This window comes from Pararge aegeria, chromosome 7 (assembly GCF_905163445.1).
Source record: "Pararge aegeria chromosome 7, ilParAegt1.1, whole genome shotgun sequence".
NCBI lineage: Eukaryota > Metazoa > Arthropoda > Insecta > Lepidoptera > Nymphalidae > Pararge > Pararge aegeria.
Window position 1 is genome coordinate 5,005,312 of NC_053186.1, and position 26,259 is coordinate 5,031,570.

Sequence of the window (26,259 nt, forward strand, 5' to 3'; positions counted from 1 at the left end):
GACTTAAATCTTACCTGGTGGTAAGTGATGTTACTCAGTGCACGATGATGCAATCTAAGATGGTAGTGGGCTAACTTGTTAGGGATATGGCAGTTGCATTAAACCCATCCTACAAATGATTTCTATGCGACATCGTAACGGAAATCTATATCGCTGGGCGGCACTAACCAGACCAGACCAGAGAAATTTGTGAAATAATAAATTCCCGAATTGCCCTACCGGGGATCGAACCCGGGACCTACCATTCATAAACCACTGCGTCAGGGAGATTATTGAAAAAGACTGGAACCTGGAAAGAGACACCCTGTATCTCAAACCAGTTAAAGCTACTATTGAGTAAGTCCGAATGATGAATAACATTGTCTTCAAACTTTAACATTGTGCAATATTGTATATCCTCTTAGAATCGTCATTCAGTGTATCTAATAATATATAGTGTGTCTGTTATTTTATCTGGAGGGCAGAAAGGGGTACTTACCAATATTGAATATCTTTATAATAATACTAGATGTGCCCTGCGGCTTGGCCCGCGTAATTTTGGGAGGCAGCGTACTGCTACATAGTCTGCATCGATTAGATTAGATTTTTTCACAAAGATTTTTTTTATCTTACGTAATTTTTTTTTTCGTTGCAAAGTATACTATATTATTTCTAATACCTCCAAGAATATGTATAAAAAGTTTCATAAAGATCGGTTCAGTTGTTTTCGCGTGAAAGCGTAACAAACAAACTTACAATCACTTTATAATATTAGTAGGGATAGGGATAGGGATTATTGCAAATATAAATATTGAACTATAATATATTTTTACAATACTTCCACTCTCCAATACATCCCGCACACAGGCTATGTTATTAAAAGTATGCAGAATATTGTCAATAAGATGAACGTGGTTGCGCGGAGCCAAAAAGCTCTTCTACTTATTGTATTTGAAATTATGTTTAGAAATGAACACCCTTGACCGAACGCGATTTGAAGAATTATCGTTCAAAGCCTAAAATCTAGGCCGACTCGTCTCGCCATGATATAGAAAGGTAGATAAATAATGCGGTGATTCAGAACTGTCGATTTCTCTCAAAATAAAAGGTTAACGAACGTTTTAAGGAAAACAATAATAACAATCATAATCCCCCTTTGAACGGAATAGGGGTGGTTATTCAGCCAACAAAACCGTTCCTAAGTTGGGTTGTTGTAAGGCAGGCTGTCGCTCGTAAATATACGACAAAAGTAAAACAACAAGTCTTCAAATTTTAAGAAGAGATCTTGTACCTATCCCACAAAACATGGGATAATGGCAGGAACACATAAAGACGTGCCGAAATTCTTAAAAGCGTTACAGCTCGATGCCGAGTGGAAATCAATCATTACCAACACATTACCGGCCCACCACAGGGAATGGGTCTCCAATGGGTTTAGGTCGTAGTCCACCACGCTGGGCCAGTGCGGAGTGCGAGAACATTATGCAGAACTCTCATGCATGCAGGTTTCCTAACGATGCTTTCCTTCACCGCTTAATAAAATGATAAAACCTAAGCAAAAGCGGTATATTAAATATATTAAACTATTTGGTATATGTACTGTATAATACTATATATTTAAAACATATCTACATGGCAATATGCATGCGAAACCGTAGACTGTCAGCTTGTTAGATATATATTACAGATATTGACATATATCCGATAATAAAGGAAAAACAATACAAAACCAGTCGCTGACCGATTACCTAGGCGCAGTTGGAATCGGAAAAAATGCTGATAATAAAAATGACATAATGCGTCACTCGCGGAGGAATTTATCGCCAGCGCCATCTGTTGTCCAGGTGTATCGTGTGATATTAAAAAAATAAGCATAACGACTTAGATTTATATCGATGGTTAAGCATAAACAATTTAGCATTTGTGTTTAGCTTTTTTAAAATTAAAAAAAACAACTCAAATTATGGTATTTCCTAGATATATTTTTTTTTTAATAAACGTGCTCATCTGTGCTATCAAAAATACCGATTTATTTACCGTTACATTGGAGATGAAACTAAAAGAGTAGATAATACTTTATTACCCAATCCCATATTTTTACCTCGCTATACTAATAAGAGCAGCGTGGTGGGTCTAAAATGTATAATGCCGGTGCCGGTGCCTCTTTCACAGCAATGGGATTTTATATAGGATTTTATTATATGCGATTAGGAGGTAATGATCTGTAATGATCTGTAAGGGTAGGTAGTATTTAAAAAGCTGAAGAACGAACACGTGTGAAATTTTTTCTAGAAATAACATCTATATACTTTTAGTTATAAAGCACTGTATGTACATGTTTTTTTATTAGGTACATAGAAGCTGCAATTAATTAAAAATTGCGGTTATATTTCGTAAATTTTCCAACAACCTTTTCCTCCTAGCAACAGTATAGCTACTCACCGCTAGATGGCGCTTATTACTGTTATGCGCTTGTCTGCTATGTGAATTAATCCCTAAAAATATTTTTATGCAATAATTAAAATCTCGAAAACCGATTTTAATTTTTTTATTAATAATAGATATATTCGTGTTGAAGGAAAAATCTTTAAACTTCGATAATAGTGATGTCCTTAGTTGACATTGCGATTTTGGTACAATCTTTACCTTCCCTGTGAAATGATCTTCTTATAAACAACATTGCAAAAAATTTGCAGTAGTTAACTTAACGTTGTTTATTGTTTATCATTTTATGTATATAATATGAGCCGTAGCTTTAATATAACGTAAGCTTAAGTAAAAATCATACTATAATATAAATATTATAAGCGACTAAAAGCATGGGTATGAATTGCTCTTTATAAAAACTTAAAAATTGTCTTGCTGGAGGTGGAATTTTTATCTCGGAAAAATCAACAAGAATAATCTAAAAATAAAAGAATTAACTCGAACGAAGCCGCGGGCAACAATCAATAGTATAAGTCCCGTAGGTACGTGTTTATCGCCATTTCATTATTCCACTTTGAAAGCGCCCTACAAACCCTCAAGGTCGAAAGTGTGCTCGATTATAAAGGACTCTTCACATCTTTATAAATTTCGCCTGTAAGCTGTGTTCTTTACATAATGAGGTGCCTATCACACCGTTTACATCGTAAGTAAAAATCTATGAAAATAAAACGTCAGTCTGTGTTTCGAAACCCTTCACTTTAGTAACCTCATATGATTATTTGAATGCTCATTTATTGCATCATCATCTTCTGTCGGCTAGTGTTAAATCGCTATGCACACATCTCCTATTTCTTAGGAAAGAGCTATTTAGAGCTTAAGCGCTCCATGCTGCTAAAATGCTGATTGGCGGGATTCCAAAATAATTATCACATGTCAGTACCTAAAACCTGACCAAGAAAGATCGCTTAACGTGCTCTGCGAGGCATGAGTTTGGATGTCACCAATGTCCTAACTCGAAGCTGTTACTGAGAATTGCTTGACAGAACCAGAAGTATCATCATCACCCTCATTATATTAATTACCCACAGCTTGGTATCATATAGCAGAGATGGTTGTAGATCACATACGCAAAAAGATGCTGCAATACATAGCAGGTTACATGATTTTTAGGAATTCATAGATGCATTAAATTTAACGATTAAATAAATGACAAAATATAAAAACGTCTCCTCGTTACAGTTCGGTGTGAAAGCGTCCACATTTCAAGTTACATGTGGCTGATAATATTGAGCAAAGCGTATTATCCAGCAATGTCTAGATGTGGCTATATTACTCGTATGTACAGTGAGACACATATTTATTGGTATACGACCTACTGCATTGTTTGGTTATAGCTGATGTCATCTACGTAGGTACATGCTTCTATAAATTCTAATTCATAATTCAAATTTTTTTTTTTCATGTAGACAATTTTCAAAAGGTGAAAAATGTCTGTTTGCAGTGTTTCTACTACCGGTGCTGAAAACTGATATTACAAAAAAGAAGACGGCTAGAAACTTAGCAGTTGCTCTTTTCCAACATGAACAATTTATATTTTAACATTCATTAACTCATATTCAAATACACAGATAATATAATAATTTCGAGAGTTTTTCTGCTTGCTTGTTACTTATGTTAGGCTTTGTATCAGTGGCCATAGGTATTTTTATCTTCAGGACAACAAACTATTCCTGAAGAAAAGCCCGGGTCAAGTTTTTAAGTAAACTAAGGCAAACAAAACAAAAACTAATCTAAATCGGACGCCATTATAGAGTTTTGCGAGACTACTGCATGGCAAATTATTTGTAAACAGAAACATAGAGAAGACCAGAGAAAGAAATAGAGGAGAGAAAAAATAAGATTATAATTTGAATACTTTTTATATAGATATATATAGATATATTATATGTGCCCGTCTGTACACTGTACGCATGCCAACGTGATCGGTATACAAAACTTTTGGATTGTGAAAGGCTATCAATTGTTTTATGAACCGGGTTTTAATGACTTCATCTATAGCATGTTTGCGCCATATTTTATACTAAATGAATTGCAATCTTGATAACATATGTCGATACTTTCGCCCCTAGGTTATATTAAACTTTACTTAGAGTATGTACATATTATATGCATTTCGTTAAAAGTCACGAGGTAAAAATAAGATTTTGTTACCTATGCCCATATTTTTGTGATCAGTTCTTATAATTTTTAATAAAATATTTGTACCCTAAATGTTTATAGATTATTTTTCCTTGGATGGTAGAAGAACTTCTTAAGATAATAATGACTTGACGTGCACATGTCATGTGAAAACTTAATGATAGCTGGACCGATTTCAGTTTTTCTTTTTTACTTTAATACAATGTTAGGAAAATCCCACATGAAAAGGTCGAAAAATCGAAAAATATTTTTATTATTACTTTGTCTAGACGGCGTTCTTTAAGGTGATACGAATTTCACTGGGTCATTAATATATATTTATAAAAATTTAGCTTCTTTGTGGTTGCATCCACGAAACTCAAAAAGTAATCAACGGATTGACTTTAAATTTTCACCCAACGTTGTATTTCTATGGACCTGTAGTTCGTATTTCTAGATTCCCACGGGATCAGGAAATTGAAAAATTATAAACCCACCTAAACATATTAAAAATACTAGCCCGAAGTTACATAATTTGCGGTGTGTATACCGTGCATTGGAGGGTATGCTCTATGGTCTGAGAGGAGACCTAACAGTGGGTCGTTACTGTGCTGATGATAAGAACTACAATAATTTCGATTTGCCAATACATGAACAATGCAGCAGTCCTACAAGAACTGACAATGCATTATGGCAAATGCCTTTAAAATAGAAACTTGTGAAAAAAAGACGATTTATAAATAGCAAATTATAAGAAGTGAATAAGGTGAACCAAGCTAACAATAACATTGCGTATCTGAGCAAAAACAAAGTGGGTCAAAGACCGCGAAATTCGGCCGACCTCGAAAACCAATGAACTTGGACCTCAAGGCCACTGAGGTCAGATTAGGGCCGATCGAGAGCTAGCCCAAAATGTGGAGCGCACTGTGACCTATTTAAAGTTTGGGGCGACGTCGAGTTATTGGCGCTAGATGGCGCTGAGATTTTTTTTCAAAGAGATTGAGATTACCTAGAAGCAGATTTGACGACCTACCTGGCGCAGCGGTGAGCTCTGGTGGTATCAAGTGGGAGGTCCTGGATTCTATCCCTGGCGGGCGCAATTTGGGAACTTTAATTGTACACCAAAGAAAAAAAGTAGTTACAGAGATATAAAAACAGAGCAAGAGAGTACAATTTGGTGGCCTTATCGCTACATAGCGATTTCTTCCAGGCAACCAAAGGCGTAAATGGAAAAAACATAGAAAAGAGGTAGGTGGTGCAATCAATAAGATTTAAAAATTATAAAATTATATAAAGAAAACATATAACTATAATATATATATGAATATACTGTACACCAAAGAAAAAAAGTAGTTACAGAGATATAAATACAGAGCAAGAGAGTACAATTTGGTGGCCTTATCGCTACATAGCGATTTCTTCCAGGCAACCAAAGGCGAAAATGGAAAAAAACATAGAAAAGAGGTAGGTGGTGCAATCAATAAGATTTAAAAATTATAAAATTATATAAAGAAAACATATAACTATAATATATATATGAATATACTGTACACCAAAGAAAAAAAGTAGTTACAGAGATATAAATACAGAGCAAGAGAGTACAATTTGGTGGCCTTATCGCTACATAGCGATTTCTTCCAGGCAACCAAAGGCGAAAATGGAAAAAAACATAGAAAAGAGGTAGGTGGTGCAATCAATAAGATTTAAAAATTATATAAAGAAAACATATAACTATAACATATATATGAATATATTACATATAAATACAAATAAAAAAATTACCCACAATTAATGTAAATTACTAAAAAAACAACAATAACATACATGGGAATTTATAATTTCAGAATTTTCTCTTGTCTGCTCTAGGCTTCGGCTGTGGCTAGTTACCCTACAGGCAAAGTCGAGCCCTTAATCTATTTAGCGTTCCGACGTCGCGTAGGAACCGATTAGGAGTACGGATCCAATTTAGCTGCCATACCACTAACAGATTAGTCCGTTACCATCATATACTGAATCATCAGTTCCAGCAGGTGAGAATGCAGTGAAGGGCAAACTTAGGGTGAAATTAATAAAATATATATTTCGCGGATTTAAAAAAGCTTACGATTAAAATTTATCTTATTGATCTGACCTGCCTCGTTTGTACCTTGATAAGATTTTTAACAATAAGCCTACAAGATACTGGTCGCGATTCCCCGAAAATTCAAGACACTAGCTATCCTCGGTTTTTTAATGTTTTACTAAATAAAATGAGAATTACGTACACCAATTATGTAGGTACACCAAAAAGTGAAAAGAAACAAATGTGGATAAATTTATACGTTTGTTTCTACATACACAAATAAATATACTTAATTGTAAATGCGTTGTATGCGAGTATATACTCAAATGGGAATCATATTAAACATGTGATACCAGTCGTTAAAGCCGTCCAAGGCACATTTAAACCCTAGATTTAAGCTCTCAATCTCTTACTCCTACTCTTAATAGTGGCACTGAAGATATATTATTTATTTTCTTTCACGAGATAGGCTTGTCGACTATGATGCCTAATGGAGACCAATGAAAAGTTCTAGAGTGAGCACGGTTGCCTTTAAAATGCCTATTCACCCCACATTAAAGTCACTCAAATGGCAGGAAACAGAGATGCCGGAAGATCTTAGCTGTTTTTATCAGACACGTGGTTATTGGATAGAACTCTGATTGACTTAACAATTATTCATTGTAAAGTCAACATCACCTGAGGATGTTCCGATATACAACGTGGAAATGTAAACTGAAATAATACTTAATAGGCTTTAGAGGTACATTATGTCTTAGTTTTAAATCACATGCAAAATTAAGATCAAGTGGCTCCTGTCACTTTATTAGGGACGCGTCGCGTAGCGTAGGTACTATGCCCGTGTCAGTCTTTTATCTGTAATAGGGCTGTTCTAAGTAAACACTTAGAATGTTTTAAATTTGTTTGCATGGAAAAATATGAATGCTTCTTTCGAATTAATATTTTTACGGGGTGATTTCTTATGAAATACACTTCCTTCCTTCAACATTATATCGTAATTCAGTTACAAGTTATATATCGGAGCTAAACGTGCGTTGAGAGTACATTGCCAAAGATCGATTTGGTGTAGAGTATAAAGATTGAAGAAATTATAAGTAACACTATATAGATTCTCCTGCTTTTTCGGAGTGTAGCAAATAAGCTCCATTTTTATAACAGACACGTGGTATGATCAAATCTTTTACAACGGTTCGTATGGCAGATTCTACCTGGGGGAAGCTTTGAGAATATTATAAGTTAAACCTGTGTTTACTACGGGATGCTGTGTAAAATTTCACAGTGCCCCGTATTTTTGTAAATACTGACGTTAAAGTTTGTCGGATCCATTATTTCCTCCGCTATTTCGATTTCGACTCGGTGCACTAAATAAAATTTCAGCGTCCGCCATTTGTTATATCTAAAGATTAAATCCCAAACAAAAGCCTTCCGCGGAGTGATTAAGCCGTGCGAGCAAAGCAGCCGGCCAAAGCTAGTCAACAATAACCCAGCAACCAGAGAATTGCAAAATGATAAAAAAAATATACCCTCTTTCATTAAACAGTCCCCCCCATTCCAAAGGAAATTACTAGACTTTTCAACACGTGGCCAGCGAAAATAGGCCATCTTTTATAGTATTAACAATAAACTATCCCCGTCTCTTTCTCGCCCATTCTTTTGTAACACATCCGACAGGGAGGGATATCTATACAGTTTCCCCTCGGAACTTGATATCGTCCATTTTTCAGTAACCCGTAGAACACCGATCTATTGTGTTTTTGGATTGTTGAATTGCTATTCTTAAACGTTTTGAATGTAACCGTCAGAAGTCTTCAAGTTTTTTGTGACGTGAAATTGTATTTTGTTAATATTTACTACATTTACTGAAGTGATGAGAAAATTCTGGACAATGTAATGCCATCTTGCGGGTGTAAAATTTTATGTAGGTTCCCGTATCTATCTGGGGGTTTACTACCATCTCTTTCAAAGCAGTGTTATAAAATAACAGTTTTATATGACATATCTAGACGTCTCTAAAATAAAGATTACAATTCTGTAACAAAAGCGTTAACAATATCAAAATAATACTGATTTAATGAGCGGTAGTATGGACTACATTTCGAACAGAAACATATTTTTTAAGTCCAAAAATGGATATCACATAATATAGTTAATATTAATTTTATATTCGACAATATTAAAAAACATCTAAAAAAATATTACCTGAATAAACTGACTTGAAAACAATAAACTACTCGAGACTCTATTAAGAGATCAACTCAGTAAAGGAGATGAAATAGGTAATGAATTTCTAAGACTGTTGCCTATTAACTAAAAAACTAATATATATTTTATGGTAGAAATCTTAGTGTATGGGTTGACAGCTTATGTATTATAAATTCTTTGTAAGCCTTCAAGTTTCATGGACCATGTAGCTACCGTCAAAGTTGCAAACAATTTTTCAAGCATGGATTTTCTTGGCTGCGACTGAGCTGAATTTTATACCTATATTTAACTTCAGTGATAAATAACAAGATAGCATAAAGGTGTCCACCAAAAAACACTGGGCCAGCGTGGTGGACTACGGCCTATACCATTATCATTGTGGGCGGAGACCCGTGCCTAGGTAAAGATTATGATGCACATAAAGAAGTCTCTGTATGAAGTGAAGTGACTGCCAGGCGTTAATCCATGGCGGACTGGCATTACAATATCTCAAATTATGCGTTGCGTGTGAAGATGTTATTAGCCCCGAAGGTGTGCCAAAGTTCGATTTTTAGTTCGGGCTAAAATTTGTATTGGGTTTTTCTGTAAAACTAAACTAAGTACCCGAAATTTGGAAACTGGCGTTATGGGTGTTTCAGCTTCAAAGATCACGTTAAATCGGTCCACATTATAATAATAGGTAAAATCGTTAAAGCCCACAGAACCACATTTGAGGTAGCGTAGTGGGTCACAGTTAACGTGTTGGCGGTATTTAGGACACATCAGCAGTATTTTGCGTTAAGAAGTTATATTTTTTCCGGTTACAGACCTGTCGTTATAGTATGTAATTTGTAGATACAAATAACATATTATAAGGAGTTATGTTGTCATATTCCAAGTACTTATATTATATTCCCAGCCTAGATAGGAACTATAAGTTTCGAAACCAACTTAAACAGCGATAGTCATTGTCTATTATACCAAAATGGAACTTATCACATATGGTACATGTGATAATATTATATGCAAGTCTTATCTTTAATAGGAAAACCGAGATACCATCGATTCTATCTATTTTTTTTCCGCTGGCTTTGTGGTTTTTTTATTGCAATTTAAAGTATTATTTCTTTCGGAAAATTAAAAAAAAAAATTTTCAATGTAACTCCTTCGGGATAAGCAAAGGTTGATTTACATACAGCCTATGCTTTCATCTGTATATTAAATAATTACTAAAAGTTAAACGTAGTGGTAACTAAAAAAATATCCGGCTAAGTGTGTTGTGGGCTTTTTCTTAGAACGGGCTTCAGTTTAAAGTTACGAACATAATAGTAGTTATCACCTCACAATAATATGTAAGTATGAATGTCGAAATAAAGAATTTTTAAATTATGAATAATTATTATGATTTTTGATTTTTAATAGTAGTTTCTCTAATATGACAAGTATCAGTTATTCTTCTTGTTATTTGAAAATAATTAGCTATTAAAATATAATTTCTCAATTCAAAACAACCTATTGTTGTATAGTTTCAAAGTCGCATCAAGACTTTTTATCAAATTCACCATTCCACATTCAAAACGTAGCGTAAACCGGAGAGCATTGCAAGTACCTAATTGAACTTTTAAAATAAGAACAGTTAACAATCCAACATCCACACAGTTAATTAATACACGTGAATTTCGCACGAAACCCATCTCTGCTAATTAAAGAATAATTAAACCCAATTATATTTGGAGTTTAAGAAAGTTTCGAATTACATACAAGTATAAATAATAAGTGTAATCGTAATTCGTAACGCAGCGTTACATCACTATGCCGAGCCGGTCGAGTTGTGTAAAACCTTTTTTAAAATCAAACCTGCGAGCTTCATTCCAAATTTGAATATCGATAAATTATTCCACAACACTAAATAAACACTGTTCACTGCACGTCACAGACAACGGATTTTTTTTTTAAATTTCAGATACACGCGCCGAATCCGTAAGGACCCGCTCACATAGATGTTGCAAGCGGGCCATCGGGGGAACAACTAGGAAATATTCAGGCGTGAGGCACACCACCGCATTCTCCCACACGCAGACACGTTATGTTTGAACACGTACTCGCACATGTAATTGACGGTGCACCGTTTTGACAGGTATTAATATACGTATGTATTTATACCCATAAATAGTGCACTGCAATAAAAAATATGTACAAAAAAATCAAGTTTTATCTATTTGACAGATATAAAAAAAAACGGCAAAGGTCGCGATTAAAAAAAATATATACATAGCTAGGTATTTTTAAATGTAACAGCAATAATAATTAAAATTCGAATCGGAGTGCTAGGCGCTATATTAAATTGCGGATGGAAAATCTTAGCATAGAAACAGGCATAGCGGTCCGTGGAGAAAAATGTTACGGCAAAATCACAACAACCGTTATTACATAACAGTACGGGGGAGTGAGAGGGGTGCAATTTAAGTGCGAGTTGGAAAGAGAGGCCGGAGGTTGTGTAACCCAACACAGGGAAAGCTCATACGTACTTTCTTTGTACATAACTACCTTCGTGTCTTTGATTCTTTAAAGTGTGAACGTTGAGTTGTGTGCGTGTAACACAGCCTACGAAAGAGCTTAAGTGCAGTGCTGTATTTTTCAAAATGGTCTCTCTTTTAAAATAGGTGTAGGAGTAGTTTTGGACGTTTTTCCGTGCAGCTTTAAGTCCATATTCCCATGAACCTGAGATAGGCTGGCATCTTTTTCAGAGGGTTCAATGACACGCGGTTTGGCATGTATCTGGGCCTACTTATTTTTTCCACTACGTAGTCCACAAAAGAAGATATTTTCATGGAAAAGGAACTAGGGCATGCGTAGTGCGGTATTTTTTTCACATCGATTTTCCGCTAAATTAAAGGATAAATGTTATATTATTGTTTAATTGAGATGATAGCGAGAATTCCCTTGCATACCTAATGAGTAGTTGTTTCAAGAATTGTCCAAAAATGAGGCCAAGCGATAATATTTATCTAATTAGTTCGGCTATCCATCGAAAGATGGCGCTGTTATCAATATTCAATAATTGCATAATTTCGTCTATACATTATTGTAAATTACATATGTTTCAGGTAATTATGCCTTTTTTATTTTGTATTTAAAAAATATGAAATTATAGTATTTGAAAATGTTACAAAATTTATCCAAAGTTCATGTAAGATTTCCCGCCAAAACTTACAGCAATTATTAACGCCATCTGCTTCCCCAAGCCTCCATAGATAAAGTATGAGGTACCTATATAGTTTTTTTTTTATAATTATTTTCTACATTTTCAGGCATGCATGAATAATTAATAATGATAGAAGCCTAAAATATTAATTGAGCTTTGTCTCAAAATAGATGCTTATACTGTAAATTGCTATTGCATCACAGCAGAGGAAGTGAAATAACAGACATAATATTTATATAGCTGTCTCTTCCTACCGGCATATCGCCATTTCATTCACCCACATACAACTTAGCATAAGCGCCATGGAAATGAGTGACGCATGTTTACTCTCCTCGCACGTAGGTGCTACTGTATATTTCTGTCTCGCTCGGGCAAGGCAACGGAGTGCGTTGACCTGTCCTTGTTGCGTTAGTGTGCAGCCTTGCGTTACAGTTATACGCAGTTCTTTGTATGTGGTGAACGTGCATCGTTAGGCTCGGTTCACACGACGTCGTTATTTGGCATAGACTTTATTTTTTGAATGAAAATTAGGTATCTATTTACAGAATAAGTTAAAAAAGTAGCGCTTATATTTTAGTACTTATGCTTACTCGATTTATTTTTTTATTTTAAAACAGTTGTTTGTAGTCTTAAATAAAATACAAACCTAATGATTTCATTGTGATTGTGCTGCTCATATTTGCATGTGATTTCTTACCTGTAAATAGAGAAATATGATTTAATACACAATATTAACAAAAAAATACCGTTAACAAATTTTTTTATGTCTAAATTCTACTTGAGTTATAAAAAACACAAACCCGCCACGAAGTTTTAAGTTAGGCGCCTGAAATATAATATTAATAGGTATTTGTGACAAGAACCGTTTATTGGGCATAAGTAGCTGCTTTATATTTGATATGATTGATTGATTTTGTTTTATTAATGTAACAGTAAAATCAAGTAAATGTCTCTCGACGTTTTATTTTATAACATGGCAATTGCCAAAACACAATTAGTTTCATCTGAATATAAAGGACACGCGCACATAGGCACTCGACGCAATTACACGAAAAACAATATCAGACTAGGTACTTCACGAACTTTGGGTATAAATAGCTGTATCGTGACACAGTGCTCGAAATAAGCGCGACACATATTTTTAGACGAAAAAGAAAATCGGAGAAAGGGCGCGCACAAATGAAGCGATCCTTACCGCTACGGTTATAAAAAGTTGCGTCAGAGCCCATAAAAAATGTCTGCCTAGGCGTCAACTCCAACATTACATCACTGTAGTAAGCATGTGTGCATCCACACACACTACCTACACCTATCCGCACGTGCTCAACGTGTTCACGTGTCACGCACACATGCAACCAGCCTAATCTTTTGTGGAATGCGGGTTTCATACCTTAATGAGTACTTTTAAAATCGGCTGAAAAGGGAAAATGCTTTGCCTTATGACTCGCTTTTAAAAAAAATCTTTTACTCTATGACGTTTTAAATTTTTATTTTAACTTTGATTGAATATAAAAGGGGCTAAATTATTTTTGACCTATATTATGGTTAATGCGTGGATTTCTCATCAAAGGACGTAATTATTTACTAAATGCTATAGACTTGTAGTACTATATCTGTATACTACATCATTATCATTTTAGTCGCATGCTATGACACATATTAAACTTTATCTATTCATTATTTAAGTAATCGATGATTAGGCTGAATACGAAAAGTTCTTTGCCTTGTTATTGCATTTATTGAAATAAATCTTTTATTCTATGACTGATTTTTATTTGAACGTTAATTGAGTTTGCGAAGGGCATAATAATTATTATTTTTGACCTTTATTCTTATTACTGGGGATTAATAAAAAAAAGGACGAAATAATTTCTGAAATTTTCAGACCAGCTATTAATAAGTTAAGACTATGTATCAGGGCGGTAGATTCCTAAAAAAGATTAGTAACTCGTTTAAAAAGAAAACTTTTCTGTTTGTTTTTATTTTAAAATAGATTACTGAGCATCGAATTGGCATCTTCATAATGGTATAACAGGATTACACTATTTTTAGACATGTACATTTAGTTTAGTTAATTTATTTACAACAGAATTGTCACCTTTATCTAACTATATACCTAATAAGTTGTTTTTTTATGTACTTATTAGCTAACTAGATTTCATGTCGATCTATTACAGCCGACTTGGCATAACCGACTTTTGACATATTTTTTCCTACCTAATCCTTTTTAAAATTATTTTGTCAGATAAAATTATGTCCTGTTAATTATTTTTTTCATATCTTTATTTTTTAATACATTATGCTTAATTTAAATTATTCAGTATATTTTTCAGTAAAAATATATAGAACCGATACAAATTAACGTACTGTATATTATAAGCGTCTCTTGATAGGTGCAACTGCTTTATGAATCCTATAATTAATAATAATAAAGGTAGGTCCATATCTTATGCCACAATAAACAAGCATCGATTCAATTTATCTGATATGCAGTGAGATGTTCCTACTTAGAGACTGAGAAATTGTTTTATATTTTTTTTTATTTTAGTGTAACTGTCAATAATAATATTAAGATTGCCGATTTGATGCTGAGTTTTTAATAATACATGTGTAACTTCAGAGCAGCTTCATATACTAGTTTCTATTTTTGGGGGTTATATATAATATATATATAAAGTTCTTAGTATTTTTTTATGCAACAAAAAATTGCAAAAAATAAATTGGAAGTGGAAAAGTGGCAAATGCGGCCACGTAGCATTTTAGATCGCTTTTTATTTTACAAGTCTTAAAATCCAATCTGGTCATTCCACGCTTGTCAGTAGTAGAGTTCAAGTTATGACTTATGAGTCAGACCAGAGAGCCGCCATTTTGCTTGTTCCATTAGCATACTAGACAATTACGTGCAGTAATATTTTTGAAGATTGCTCTTAAACGGTCCCCAGCCTCTATGATGTTGATTGTAATGACTAATCGGCGTAATAACGTGTACACTGCGATTCTGTGACATTAAAATGATCACACTAGTAAATAGGGTGGCCACCGCACTCTATATTATTGTAATAGGTATATTCATTTAGGTTTGTAGGTACATCTACATGAATATAAAAAAATATATCTCCTTTATAATCTGTAATACTAATAGAGAATAGAGTTCGTAGTAGTAGGGCTTTTTGTGGCAGGACTCATTTGGGGAATTACTATCGCCTTGCTTACTCTGTAATATTGTATTATATTCATGTAAGAATGCATCTACACACCTACATGAATATAAAACAATATAACTACTTTATAATCTTTTATAATACTACTGGAAAATAGAGTTCGTAGTGTTTTGTGGAAGGGCTCATTTGGGGAATTACCATCGCAATGCTTACTCTATAATATTGTATTATATTCATGTAGGTGTGTAGGTACACCTACATGAATATAAAACAATATTACTACTGTAAGTTTCTTTTATTTTATTCTACTAACGGAGAATAGAGTTCGTAGTATTAGGGGTTTTTGTGAAAAGGCTCGTTTGGGGAAGTCCTATCCCCATGTTTATTTCTGACACCAAGCAGGCAGCAGCATTGATGTGTTCCAGTCTGAAGGGCGTGGTTGCCGTTGTAATTAGGTATAGGCACATGAGGCTTTTTGCAGTTACTGAATATTTTCTTCATTTTATATCATCTGCATACCCTCTATGCACGCTTCTGTGCTACTACTCCCCTTGACGAGGTCGTTTAGTTTTGACTCCCATTTGGAGAGGCCTTTAGTCTATCAATAGACTGTTATAGACTATTGATGTACATGTCTATACACACACAAAGTATTGCGTTGTAGGTCGCTTATAACAGTGTATTCGCGTAGGTCAGTTACGCGAGTATTATTAGTCCATAGCGGTAATACAATATAAACATACTTCCTTACAATGTTGTCGTGCAATGAGAAATGTTTACGTCACCATTGCACTTCATAATCTTAAATGATGGAATCATTATAGTCAGGCCGTTAAAATCTCAATGCTGAGCACAGTCCTCTCTCATAGGAAAACGGGAATAGGAGCTTAAGCCCACCGCACTGGACTTAAACAGGTTAGTGGGTGTTGGTACAATTTTAACACCATCATATTTTTCATTCCATTTGGGCTGCAGAAGGCAATTTACTACTATACATATTTTTCTAATGTCCCTATAAGAGGTACATGGTTATTATGTTCCTCTACAAGTTAAGCCTGACTGCAATGATGCAGTCCTAGATGAGAGCAGGATAACCTGTTAGGAATATAGCAGTTATATAAAACCATACTCCTAATCGGTTACCGCACGTCTTTGTCGGTTCTAGACAGGTCTAGACGCGACGGTTACTAGACACGACCGTAGCTTCTCACCAGGCAAGAGGAGACGGTTATTACTAAATTCATTAACTCAAAGCTAACGCTTCCATTTTACCATACAACGCTATGTCTTAGTTCGGGGCGAACGACTAGTTAAAAAGTCACCATGATAGTTTTAGGAAACTTTTAATCACACCGCCCTCGATATAATGATTAAAAATACGACATTGACCAATTTTAGTAACGTTAGGCCTAACCGTAAACCCTAATTATGCAGATAGTATTCTAGCCTAGTACTAGTGACGTGAATAGATACTTTTATCGACAGAAATGTTTATTTGTTACCAATTTTTTGCAAAGTAACTCAGAAGTGTATATCCATCGCGATACAGAATACTTCTGCACTTCAAAAAAAACAATCTATGTTATATATAAAATAAAAGAAATGAAAACTTGACCGCATATGGTCGAAATTCAACATAGATTATTATTTGGGTTGTTCAGCTTCACAGTACCTTTTTCTGCCGAACATCTGTCACAGTACCAATCCCCTATAAATATGTTTCATTTCTCTTCCTTCATTAGGTAATTACCACGAAATATTTAAAACTTTCCAATCAGGATGTAAATTCGTTAAATAGCGTTCTTTATTGACGGCCGATTGGCGCAGTTTGCAGCGACCCTGCTTTCTGAGTCCAAGGCCGTGGGTTCGATTCCCACAACTGGAAAATGTTTGTGTGATGAGCTTTTGAATGTTTTTCAGTGTCTGGGTGTTTATAAATATATTATAAGTATTTATGTATTATATTCATAAAAATATTCAACAGCTATCTTAGTACCCATAACACAAGCTACGCTTACTTTGTGGCTAGGTGGCGATGTGTGTATTGTCGTAGTATATTTATTTATTTATTTTATTTATTTTATTTATCATTTAAAAATGATAATTTCTCCAGTCGGCTTGGTACAATAATGGAATTCTTACACTGTATCAATTCAATACCAGGCGAAATTAAAGTATAGCTTTCTTTACGTAATGTGACATAAACCACTTATTGCCCAAATGTCGCTTACTCCAAACAACACTATGTCCTACGACATAAAGCTCGCTCACATTTCATTCATTTGTGTCTTATTGATTTTGAATCGCAATGATGTGCGAGGGATATTATCGATATCCCCATTATCGATACCTTCCTATAACTTTTCTACATTATAGCTGCAGTAAACATTAGCATTCAACGCGCAAATCGTCAATGTATTGAATAGTTAATTTTAACAAATTCCACGTTGAATCGCATTGGCTTCACGTACCTAACTGTTACGGTGGGCATCAGCACTTATTGGGTATCTTTTATATCAGTTGTAAGTTTTTAACCAATTATATCATTTTATTCTACTAAAAGTTAGCACCTGACTGGAACCTAACCAGTGATGATGCAGTCTAAGGTGTGGGGTAGGTTATAATGTAAACATATGCCTAATCGGTGTCAGTAAGACGAATATGACGAAAAAAAACTCTGTTGCCCAACCCGTTTTTGGACAACATAGTTTCTACTCTCACCTTCCGACTCCATTTTCAGAACAGCTTCATGGTATCATAAAAAAATGGTATTATAAAAAAAGGACTTTTTTTCCAATTTAATTTTTTCATCACACCATCAACACATCTGCTACAGTGCCGTAATCCACCACGCAAGTCAATTGTGGATTATGGTGGACTTAGTATTTTCACATTTACATGTACAGTATATTTATGTGCTTATATTAATATTAATAGTTACAATTTGTGAGAAAAAACAGCCCTTCTTTGCGATTTAATACATCGACAGGGATATACACATAAATACTTAAACTAAAACTATAAAATCACACACATATTATTATTAAAATTGATAGTAATAATAGAAAGTGTTATTTACTAAATTTTACTGTATTTTACGCTTTTCATTTACAAATTTATATGAATTTCAGCTTAAAAGAAAACCGCTGAGTTGGTTGCAAGACTTTATTTCAGCGATACAAGCACCGGGGCAGGTGAATCTAAATAAAAGCTTGTAATTTGGTTGCGTTGTTTGCGGTTCACCTGGTAATGCGCAAACACCTTTCGGACACGCAACCTCCAAAAACTGGCTTACATAATATATCATCTCGGTTTATATACGACGTAAAAGTAGTTATTTACCGCACATTTATTTTAAAATGGCCATAAAATCTCGTGGGATTAAGTAAAGTTTAAATAAAACTTGAGTAATACGCGTATGTTTAAAGTAAGGAACATATAAGAGTAATGTTTGTTTGTTTAGTGGTTAGTATTTCCATACCAGGAATTGAACCCAGGACTCCTTGAGCTGTTTACGGCGTCTTGTTTTCGATTCCCGAGTCCGGCTATTTTATCATACAATTTTTCACTCTCTAGCCAATTAACTATCGCAATGCTCCGTTGCTGCGTAATGAAGGGTTAAAAACATTTTTATTGTTTTGTCTTCTGTCTTTCACGCAGTAACGGATCACAAGGATATATCTTTAGCTGCTGCTGGGCTTAGCAGGCCTCGTCTCAAGTAGGAGTGGGGGATTTAAAACGTTTACCCACAGCGCTGCCCTAATGCGGGGTTGTGGGCTTCATAGATTATTATCACACTAGCGATCCGCCCGGGCTTTGTAATAAATATACTAATAATTGAGTTTACTCAATCACTATCTATTGCTCACAACTACATTAAAATCCGTTGCATTGTTCAAAATACTGTACAAACAGCGGCAGCGAATTTGTTTTATACTATGTAAAGAAGTGACAGACGGCTTCGTGAGCTCTCCGAGAAACGTTGGTGGACAACGCCAATGTAGTTCTTGACGGAAAGACTAAAAAACTAATTATACCTAACCATTTCTCTCAAGACTGGGGAACCAAACCTAGGACATCGGAATCCGTAGTCAAACATGCTAATCCCTGCACCAACGAGGAAGATATCTTCCTAAGAAGTTTATTCAAAGTCCTTCCAACCCTTTAAGATTATTCAGATAAAGTTCTATGACTTGATTTTTTTTTTATGACAGTAATTAAAAGTATTTCTTGCAGGGAGGGACAACGGGTAATAATCAAGATAGCGAGACCTATTCCAAAGGATGAAATAATGTCAATCCGCTACTCCGTTGCTGCGTGAAGGAACATACACTAGCCAGTCTACTTCATAATTATAATATTACTAGGGTATCATGAGGTAGTGAATATTCAGGAATGAAAATGTACCGTAAAGCCTTCTTCCCTTATGAATAAATCTCTTTGGGAAAATACGTGTGAAGTGAAAGCAAAAACGCTATGTTTTTTCCTTCCCCAACCTCACAATGCCCAACGCGAGTGTGTGTCGTACGACGCTCCTGTTCGGGTGTGTGCGTGTGACCCAGTTACGAGTGCACTCGGTGGACTTCGGCCTTTTCCGTCGCGCGAACTTTGGAAAAGAAAACTTTAATGTTTGATTCTAGAACAAGTGCATAATAAAGCCATTTCCTTAAGGATATTACACTATCTGCGGCTCGGGTTGATTGACATCTTATATAAAATAAAATGTTAGACGACTACCTAAAAATATGCGTTATAACTTTACTGCAGTTTCACCAGACCAGATAAAATTATAATTTCCAAATAGAGTGCGTCGTTGATGGATACCGGGGCCTCCACTTAAAAGACCACACCGTTAAGCACAGCGCCAGGGAGATCGTCAACTTCAAGTTTCATTATCCTTGAGTTATATTTATAGTTATAGTTAAAGACTTTTTCTATGAGGTATCGTTAGAACTCAATATCCCGAGATACTATTACTTATATATTTTTTAATTCAATATGGCGGCTGTATGGCGCCATTTTCGAATGTACATGGAGCATAGAGTTTAATTTGCTAAAATCCGCGAGAACCAGGAAAATTTGTACGGTTTTACACGCATATCCTCTTTCACATAACCCATCCATTTATTTGTTAGTCTTCCTTCGGACGTATCTCCCTATGAAATACATACTTTGCTGAATCTATTTCCACCGGATCTATACTTAGGTAAGCTAAAGCTATAAATTATAAACGATCCTATTGGTTGATTTGACACTCAACCACAGCTTATGCCCGATTTGCCTAAACCGAGCTATCGCCGAAATCGAATGCCTAATGATTAAAGGCGATGTCTAAAGAAAAAAACGTTTCACCAACTCTTAATAACTATTGGTCGGTAGATGTATGCTAAGGAATCTCCTTAGATTAGGCGTTACTTATTTAAGCATTGTTTTTTGTAAGGTAAAACGGGCATTAGTCGAGAAGCACACATATGCTGGAATAGCAGCTTATCGTGCTCCCCGAGTCTCGGAGAACAACAATTTTCTTTCTCCAGGGTAATACTCAATAACCAACAATCGACTAGGGAATCGAATTTCGACTTCGCAATCGAGCATGCTAACCTCTAGACCAAAGGATTGCTAGCAACTAAAGGAAGGACAAACAAACACTTTTGCAAGTAAGGATTATATCCATAAATTCTGTGAAACATGCCATCCCCATAATCGTCATCATCATGTCAACTGCTCAGTGGCGTTTATAGGGTTTTGACCAGGTTATGCTTTAAGCCGGTACATGGCATAAAATGGAAAAATTCCCCTCCAATACGACTTATATAAAATAATTTGGTTATGCAGTGCTTTTGTGCATGTATGAAATGCACGCCACTGCAACTACTGGATGTAGCTCTTCTTAGAGAGTTCTTAATTCCACATCGTTGCATGTCGTCTGCCCACCTTCTTGGTGGTCGACCAAAGTTGCGTTTACCGATTCAGGATCGCCATTCCAGCTCCTGAGGGCATCAGCGTCTATCCATTTTAAGAGCTACGGTGCCTCTTTCAATGCCACTGTAGCGTCGTGACTTTAACTATGTCGGACACTCTGGTTCTACGGATCGCCCAATTTATGATATGATTACGTAGAGATAGTGTGATGATGGCTCCCTCTATAGCCCACAGAGTGACTCTGAGCCTTCAAAAACTTCTATTTCTTTAACTACTAAAAATAAAATAAAATAAAATTATGAGCCAATTTTGTTTGTTCAAATTCACCAAGTTCTTATTTTACTCCAAGAAAGACACTACTAACATAAGGATTAGGCAATAGAAGATTTATCTTAACCATCCCATATTATAAGCAATATTCTCCGACCCACCGCATCGCATCACCCGCCAGCTGTACAACTTAGTTTGATCCGCTTCTAAGGGCGAGAATTGGGCAATAAAAAGAAAAATATTTCGAATAGTAGGTAGGTTTTCTTTGAAACGAAAGAAAACGACACGAAATGTACCTATAGTATAGCATTGTATCAAACAAACAAAAACTAATTTCAGCTTTTCTATTATAACGATCAAAATTTAAAAAAAAAAACTATCAAAAATAACATTTGATAGTTTTTTTTAAAACAACGTAACGTTACTCTGATGCTTCCAATGGGATACAAATTATACAATGTCCATCTCCAGGATGCAAGACATAAATGTGTTAAATTTCATCAACATTGGTGTAATGATTGAGTGGAAAACATGTAATAAAAAACAAAGAAACATATTATGAAACTACTATTAGTATGAATAAAGAAAATATCTTTTTCCCATTTAAAATAAGGTATTTTTTTTCTTTTTCCCCAAGCTCACGATACGATGAACCGCGTGCGTGTGCCGCGTACGTCGATCCCGTGCGGATGTGTGCGTGTGACCTAGTTACGAGTGCGCTCGGGGGACTTCGGCCGTTTCCGTCGTGCGAACATATGCGCCATCTTAGCGTTAGGGTTTGACCACACGGGGGACATAACTTTTTAATAACATTATGACCGCTTAGTTTTCAACGATCTCTTTCTTGCAACTGCTCAAGTTTAGAAAGTAGAAAATGTGTGTCGTAATTTATGTGTACTCTAGCTGCCTCAGTGAATCATAGAAATAAATAAAATTAAATAAGCTATCACATTTCACATTACATTTCAAATTTCAGCTAAATTGGTACAGTCAATGTGTCGAGTTAGATCTCAATCATGTCCACTTTGGTTGGATTCCAATTTCAAGTTTATATAGCTATTTACTCATGCTTTTGTGTTTTGAAACCCTAATTTATTTGTTTTTCCTCCTTTGGTTTTTTTCTTAGCAACACGCAGTTCACAAATGGAAAACCTGAAATATTGCATTATTTACGAGTACGAGTTCCATCGTTGAACCAGTGCTGTAGAAACGGCTCGAAGGATCATGTGTATGGTGACAGTCTTACAAAAGAACACACAGTGCGTTTTGTGGTTCCAAAGTTTTCGTTCTGGAAATTTTAACCTGCAGAACAAGCCCCGTGGACGGCCGGAGACCAGAGTTGATGATGAAGAATTGAAGGAAAAAGCTTGAAAGGTGGGTACTTCATGAATTAAGTGCAGCAAAGTCTAACGCGCGTCGACTGCTGTGTTACATTACTCAACCAGCACAAAAAAGAAGCGGTGATCAATAGTGGATAATCAGAAACGCTTATCGCAATGTCTAAACCCTGGCAAACCGGCCAAATTCTGCCCCAAGCGAAAATTGACTCAAAAAAATTACTTGTGAGCGTTTGGTGGACTAGTACCGGCATCGTTCACTATAACTTTCTTAAATGTGGCCAGACGATTACAGCGGATGTCTTTTGTCAGCAACTGCAAACCTTGATGGAAAAGCTAGCTGCTAAATAACCGACTGGTCAATCGCTCTAGGCCTCTGCTGCTTCAGCAAAACACAAGACCACACACTGAACAACAGATGGCTACAAAATTAGAAGAGCCTCAATTGGAATGTCTAAGACATCCAGCGTGCTCCCCGGACCTTGCCTTAATAGATATTTTCGAAATTTGGATAACTTCTTGCAATGGAAATAATTCAACTCCAATGGGGTACCCCAAAGCGCTTTTAAAGATTTTATTGATCCCCGTCCGTTGGTTTTTTTTAGTAAACGGATGAACTACCTATAAGATGGCAAAAGTGTATCAATTTTCAATTAGTCAATTATGCATAGATAGCAGTGGTATTAATTAATTAAAATTAAAAAAACGACGGGGTAAGGGTCTAATATTGACTCATTTAAAATATTTAGGTCTATGCCCAATAGTTTTTAATCCTATACCCACAGCTTGGAAAAGTCTCCTCATTCATAGAAGAGAGGGTTTAACATTTCCAGGTGAAGCAAAAATGTAGTTTGACGGGCTTTTTGACAATATTTATTACATATTTGTGATATTAATCTGGTGTATAATCTGGGAATACAGTGCTCACCAAGATACGGAGATATGGCTAATTTTAGCTCCTGGTTGATAATGAGGTTTTTTAGACAGAAAGACCTAATCTAACCAAACCTTACAAATAGTTGGCAACTAAAATACGTTAATAAAACTGGATAAGACAAATACATACCCGGTTTACGTTTTTTAGGAAAATCACTCTTGCGTTTGTAAAATTTGTATGTATGAAGTGAACAAACAGTAAAAGATTGCTGGCTGAATTGAAAATAACTATTCCACCTGAAACCTGTTGCTACGTTTTTAGAGAAAAATAGCCTCGGTGAATAAACTGTGAGAAAATTATAAAAATAATAATGAAATACTGTTGTCTGCACCGATTATGGAGTTAAGAACGATCATTTTTAAAGAAAGAAGAAGAGATTTTTGCCGTCACAAACTTGAAAATACATAATATCTTATATCAAGACAGTCGCTAGTGTGGTCTTTATTTGATTGTATTGCGCGTCAATCGTAACTTGACCTATGCTAATAAACACAGATTATACCACGCGAGTTTACAAAAGAAGCTCTACATATTCTGGTTAATGTGTCACGCTTGTTTTGAAACTGTTATCGTTTTGTCAATTGTGATTTATCTTGATTTACTTCCGAATAAGTATGTTTACTGTTGTCCCTTTCTATAATAAGACGTATAGGTATGTACTTATAAGTTATCTCAGTTTGTTTGGTTTCGTAAAAATTGTCGTTGTACTTTCTTGTCGGTACAACTTTCAAAATAGGAATTACTTTCTCGACTCCTGAGTCATGCTTTCGCTTTTTTTCGTTCGAAAACACAACGAACCCGTGTATTTCAGCGAAAAGATTCCATTTTTAAATTTAATTAGGTAGGTAGGTACCCCGAATGTAAACATTTAATAAGTACCTACGCAGTTTCAGCTTTTGCATTCCAAATTTAAATTGAATTGCACTTTAAACACAAGCAATGAAACCTACCTGTTTTTATTCTCCTGGGTACTTATGTGTAAAATAATTGTATTGAAAATTCATTAGTATAGATATCATTGATCAGTGTTTTATAAAAAATACTACTTAGACCAACATTGATGATACCACCAGGGAGGCAACTCTTACCTTATGTAGGTAATTTGTAAGTCGGTAAAAACATTTGAAGTACCAACTGACCTTGAAATGGGTTTTCTGAATTTTCTATAATTATAGCAAAGCCCGTTAAGGACTTTAAAACTCAAATCCGTCTTTAAGTAAAATTATGAAGTAGTTTCCCATGTATTTTCCACATTTATTTCGGTTTTTTTTTAATTCTGCAGGGACCGATTATTTTACCTACCTTAAATAAGTATCGTTTTTTGCCAGGTAAAAGAATAAGATGGTCAAAAAAATCTTTAAAGGTACTGCTAAGCTATGCATCAATTTTATTTGGTTTTATTCACACAGGAACTCTATTTTCCAAGTGCTTTTCCGAAACAAAATTATACTTATTTCAATCTTGAGGATACAATAATAATAGGTGGCAAATTTCTCATCACCAAAAACACATATATTTATATTATTTGCTTAGAACTCAATAATTCGATATCAGCCAAACAGCTGAATACGCTTATTTAATTGAACATTGTACCCAAGTTATATTCGCTGATATAACAAAGTTATGCAACAATAAATAGGCCTTATGAGGCCTAAACTTATTAATAATACCCAATGACCCTCTATCCCAACACAACGTTATTTTCACGTTATTACGTTATTTTCATTTATTGTAAATATTTGGTGGGATGGATAATTGATTTAGTCTCACAAATTTCAATCAAACGATCAGACAGTGAAACAATAATATATTTTTTTTATATAATTCTTGTTTATAATAGTTATGTTTAGATTGCGCAATCTTTAAAGACGTTTATCTTAAAAATTAATTGTTGGATTATAAAATACCGCGTAACATTTGAATTTGAATACTATACGTGTATCCGAAAATGCACACACATGCAATATAAAATTCAACTTTCGAACGCGGGTGAAAGTTGCCAAATCGGCGCGCCGTGTTTTGAGAAAAACATTTTTGACAGCGGAAGTATCGTTCTGTAACTTAGGAAGTGACGCCGCTACGTTCGAAATTCAATTACCTATTTGATAATCGATTTATGGATCTGTTTTTATTCTATTTACGTATCATTTCTAGGTCCTACATACTTAATTTTTAGCTTAATTTATTGCAATAATAATGTTGGCACTGCAAAAGTAAAAAAATCAGTCAAAAGTCAAATACTTCTTATTTTTTTAGGTTTTCTTACGGCACAGCGTAAAGGTCTAGGAATAAATGATAGAGATGCTCGGAAGACAACACCTTATTCCAGAATTTTTATAAATATATGTATGTATTTATATATAATACATATAATTCATACATTTAAGCGTTTTAACGTTTTAAAGCCGTTTTGTTACAAAAAAAACCTATAGACCGTCTGCTTAAACTTAATAAGCAATTCTGGAGTTATCTTAAAGCATATACATAGTATATACATAGCTCATTGCTTAACCCTTCGTTAATCGTGTCAAATAATCAATTGTTAAAACTTGTACTTGATACTCTATACCCTTATATGATAAGATTGCCCTCTATGCCTC

The 26,259-nt window shown here is 34.9% G+C and overlaps 1 protein-coding gene across 7 annotated transcripts in view; it reads right to left on the reverse strand.

The window, feature by feature from the left end:
• Positions 1 to 26,259, reverse strand: part of LOC120624995 (probable nuclear hormone receptor HR3) — a 125,751-nt gene that overhangs the window by 70,771 nt on the left and 28,721 nt on the right. For 2 of the 7 annotated variants that reach the window (XM_039891894.1, XM_039891891.1), the window contains exon 1: positions 10,685 to 10,875. The exons of 4 other annotated variants lie outside the window; for them this stretch is intronic. Coding sequence is in view for 1 of the 3 variants with exons in the window: in XM_039891900.1 (XP_039747834.1) it covers positions 12,679 to 12,709 (31 nt within the window). In the remaining 2 variants the exon portion in view is untranslated. Of the gene's footprint in view, positions 1 to 10,684; positions 10,876 to 12,678; positions 12,730 to 26,259 lie in introns of those variants that run through there. One more of the 7 variants, XM_039891900.1, reaches the window with a different exon arrangement.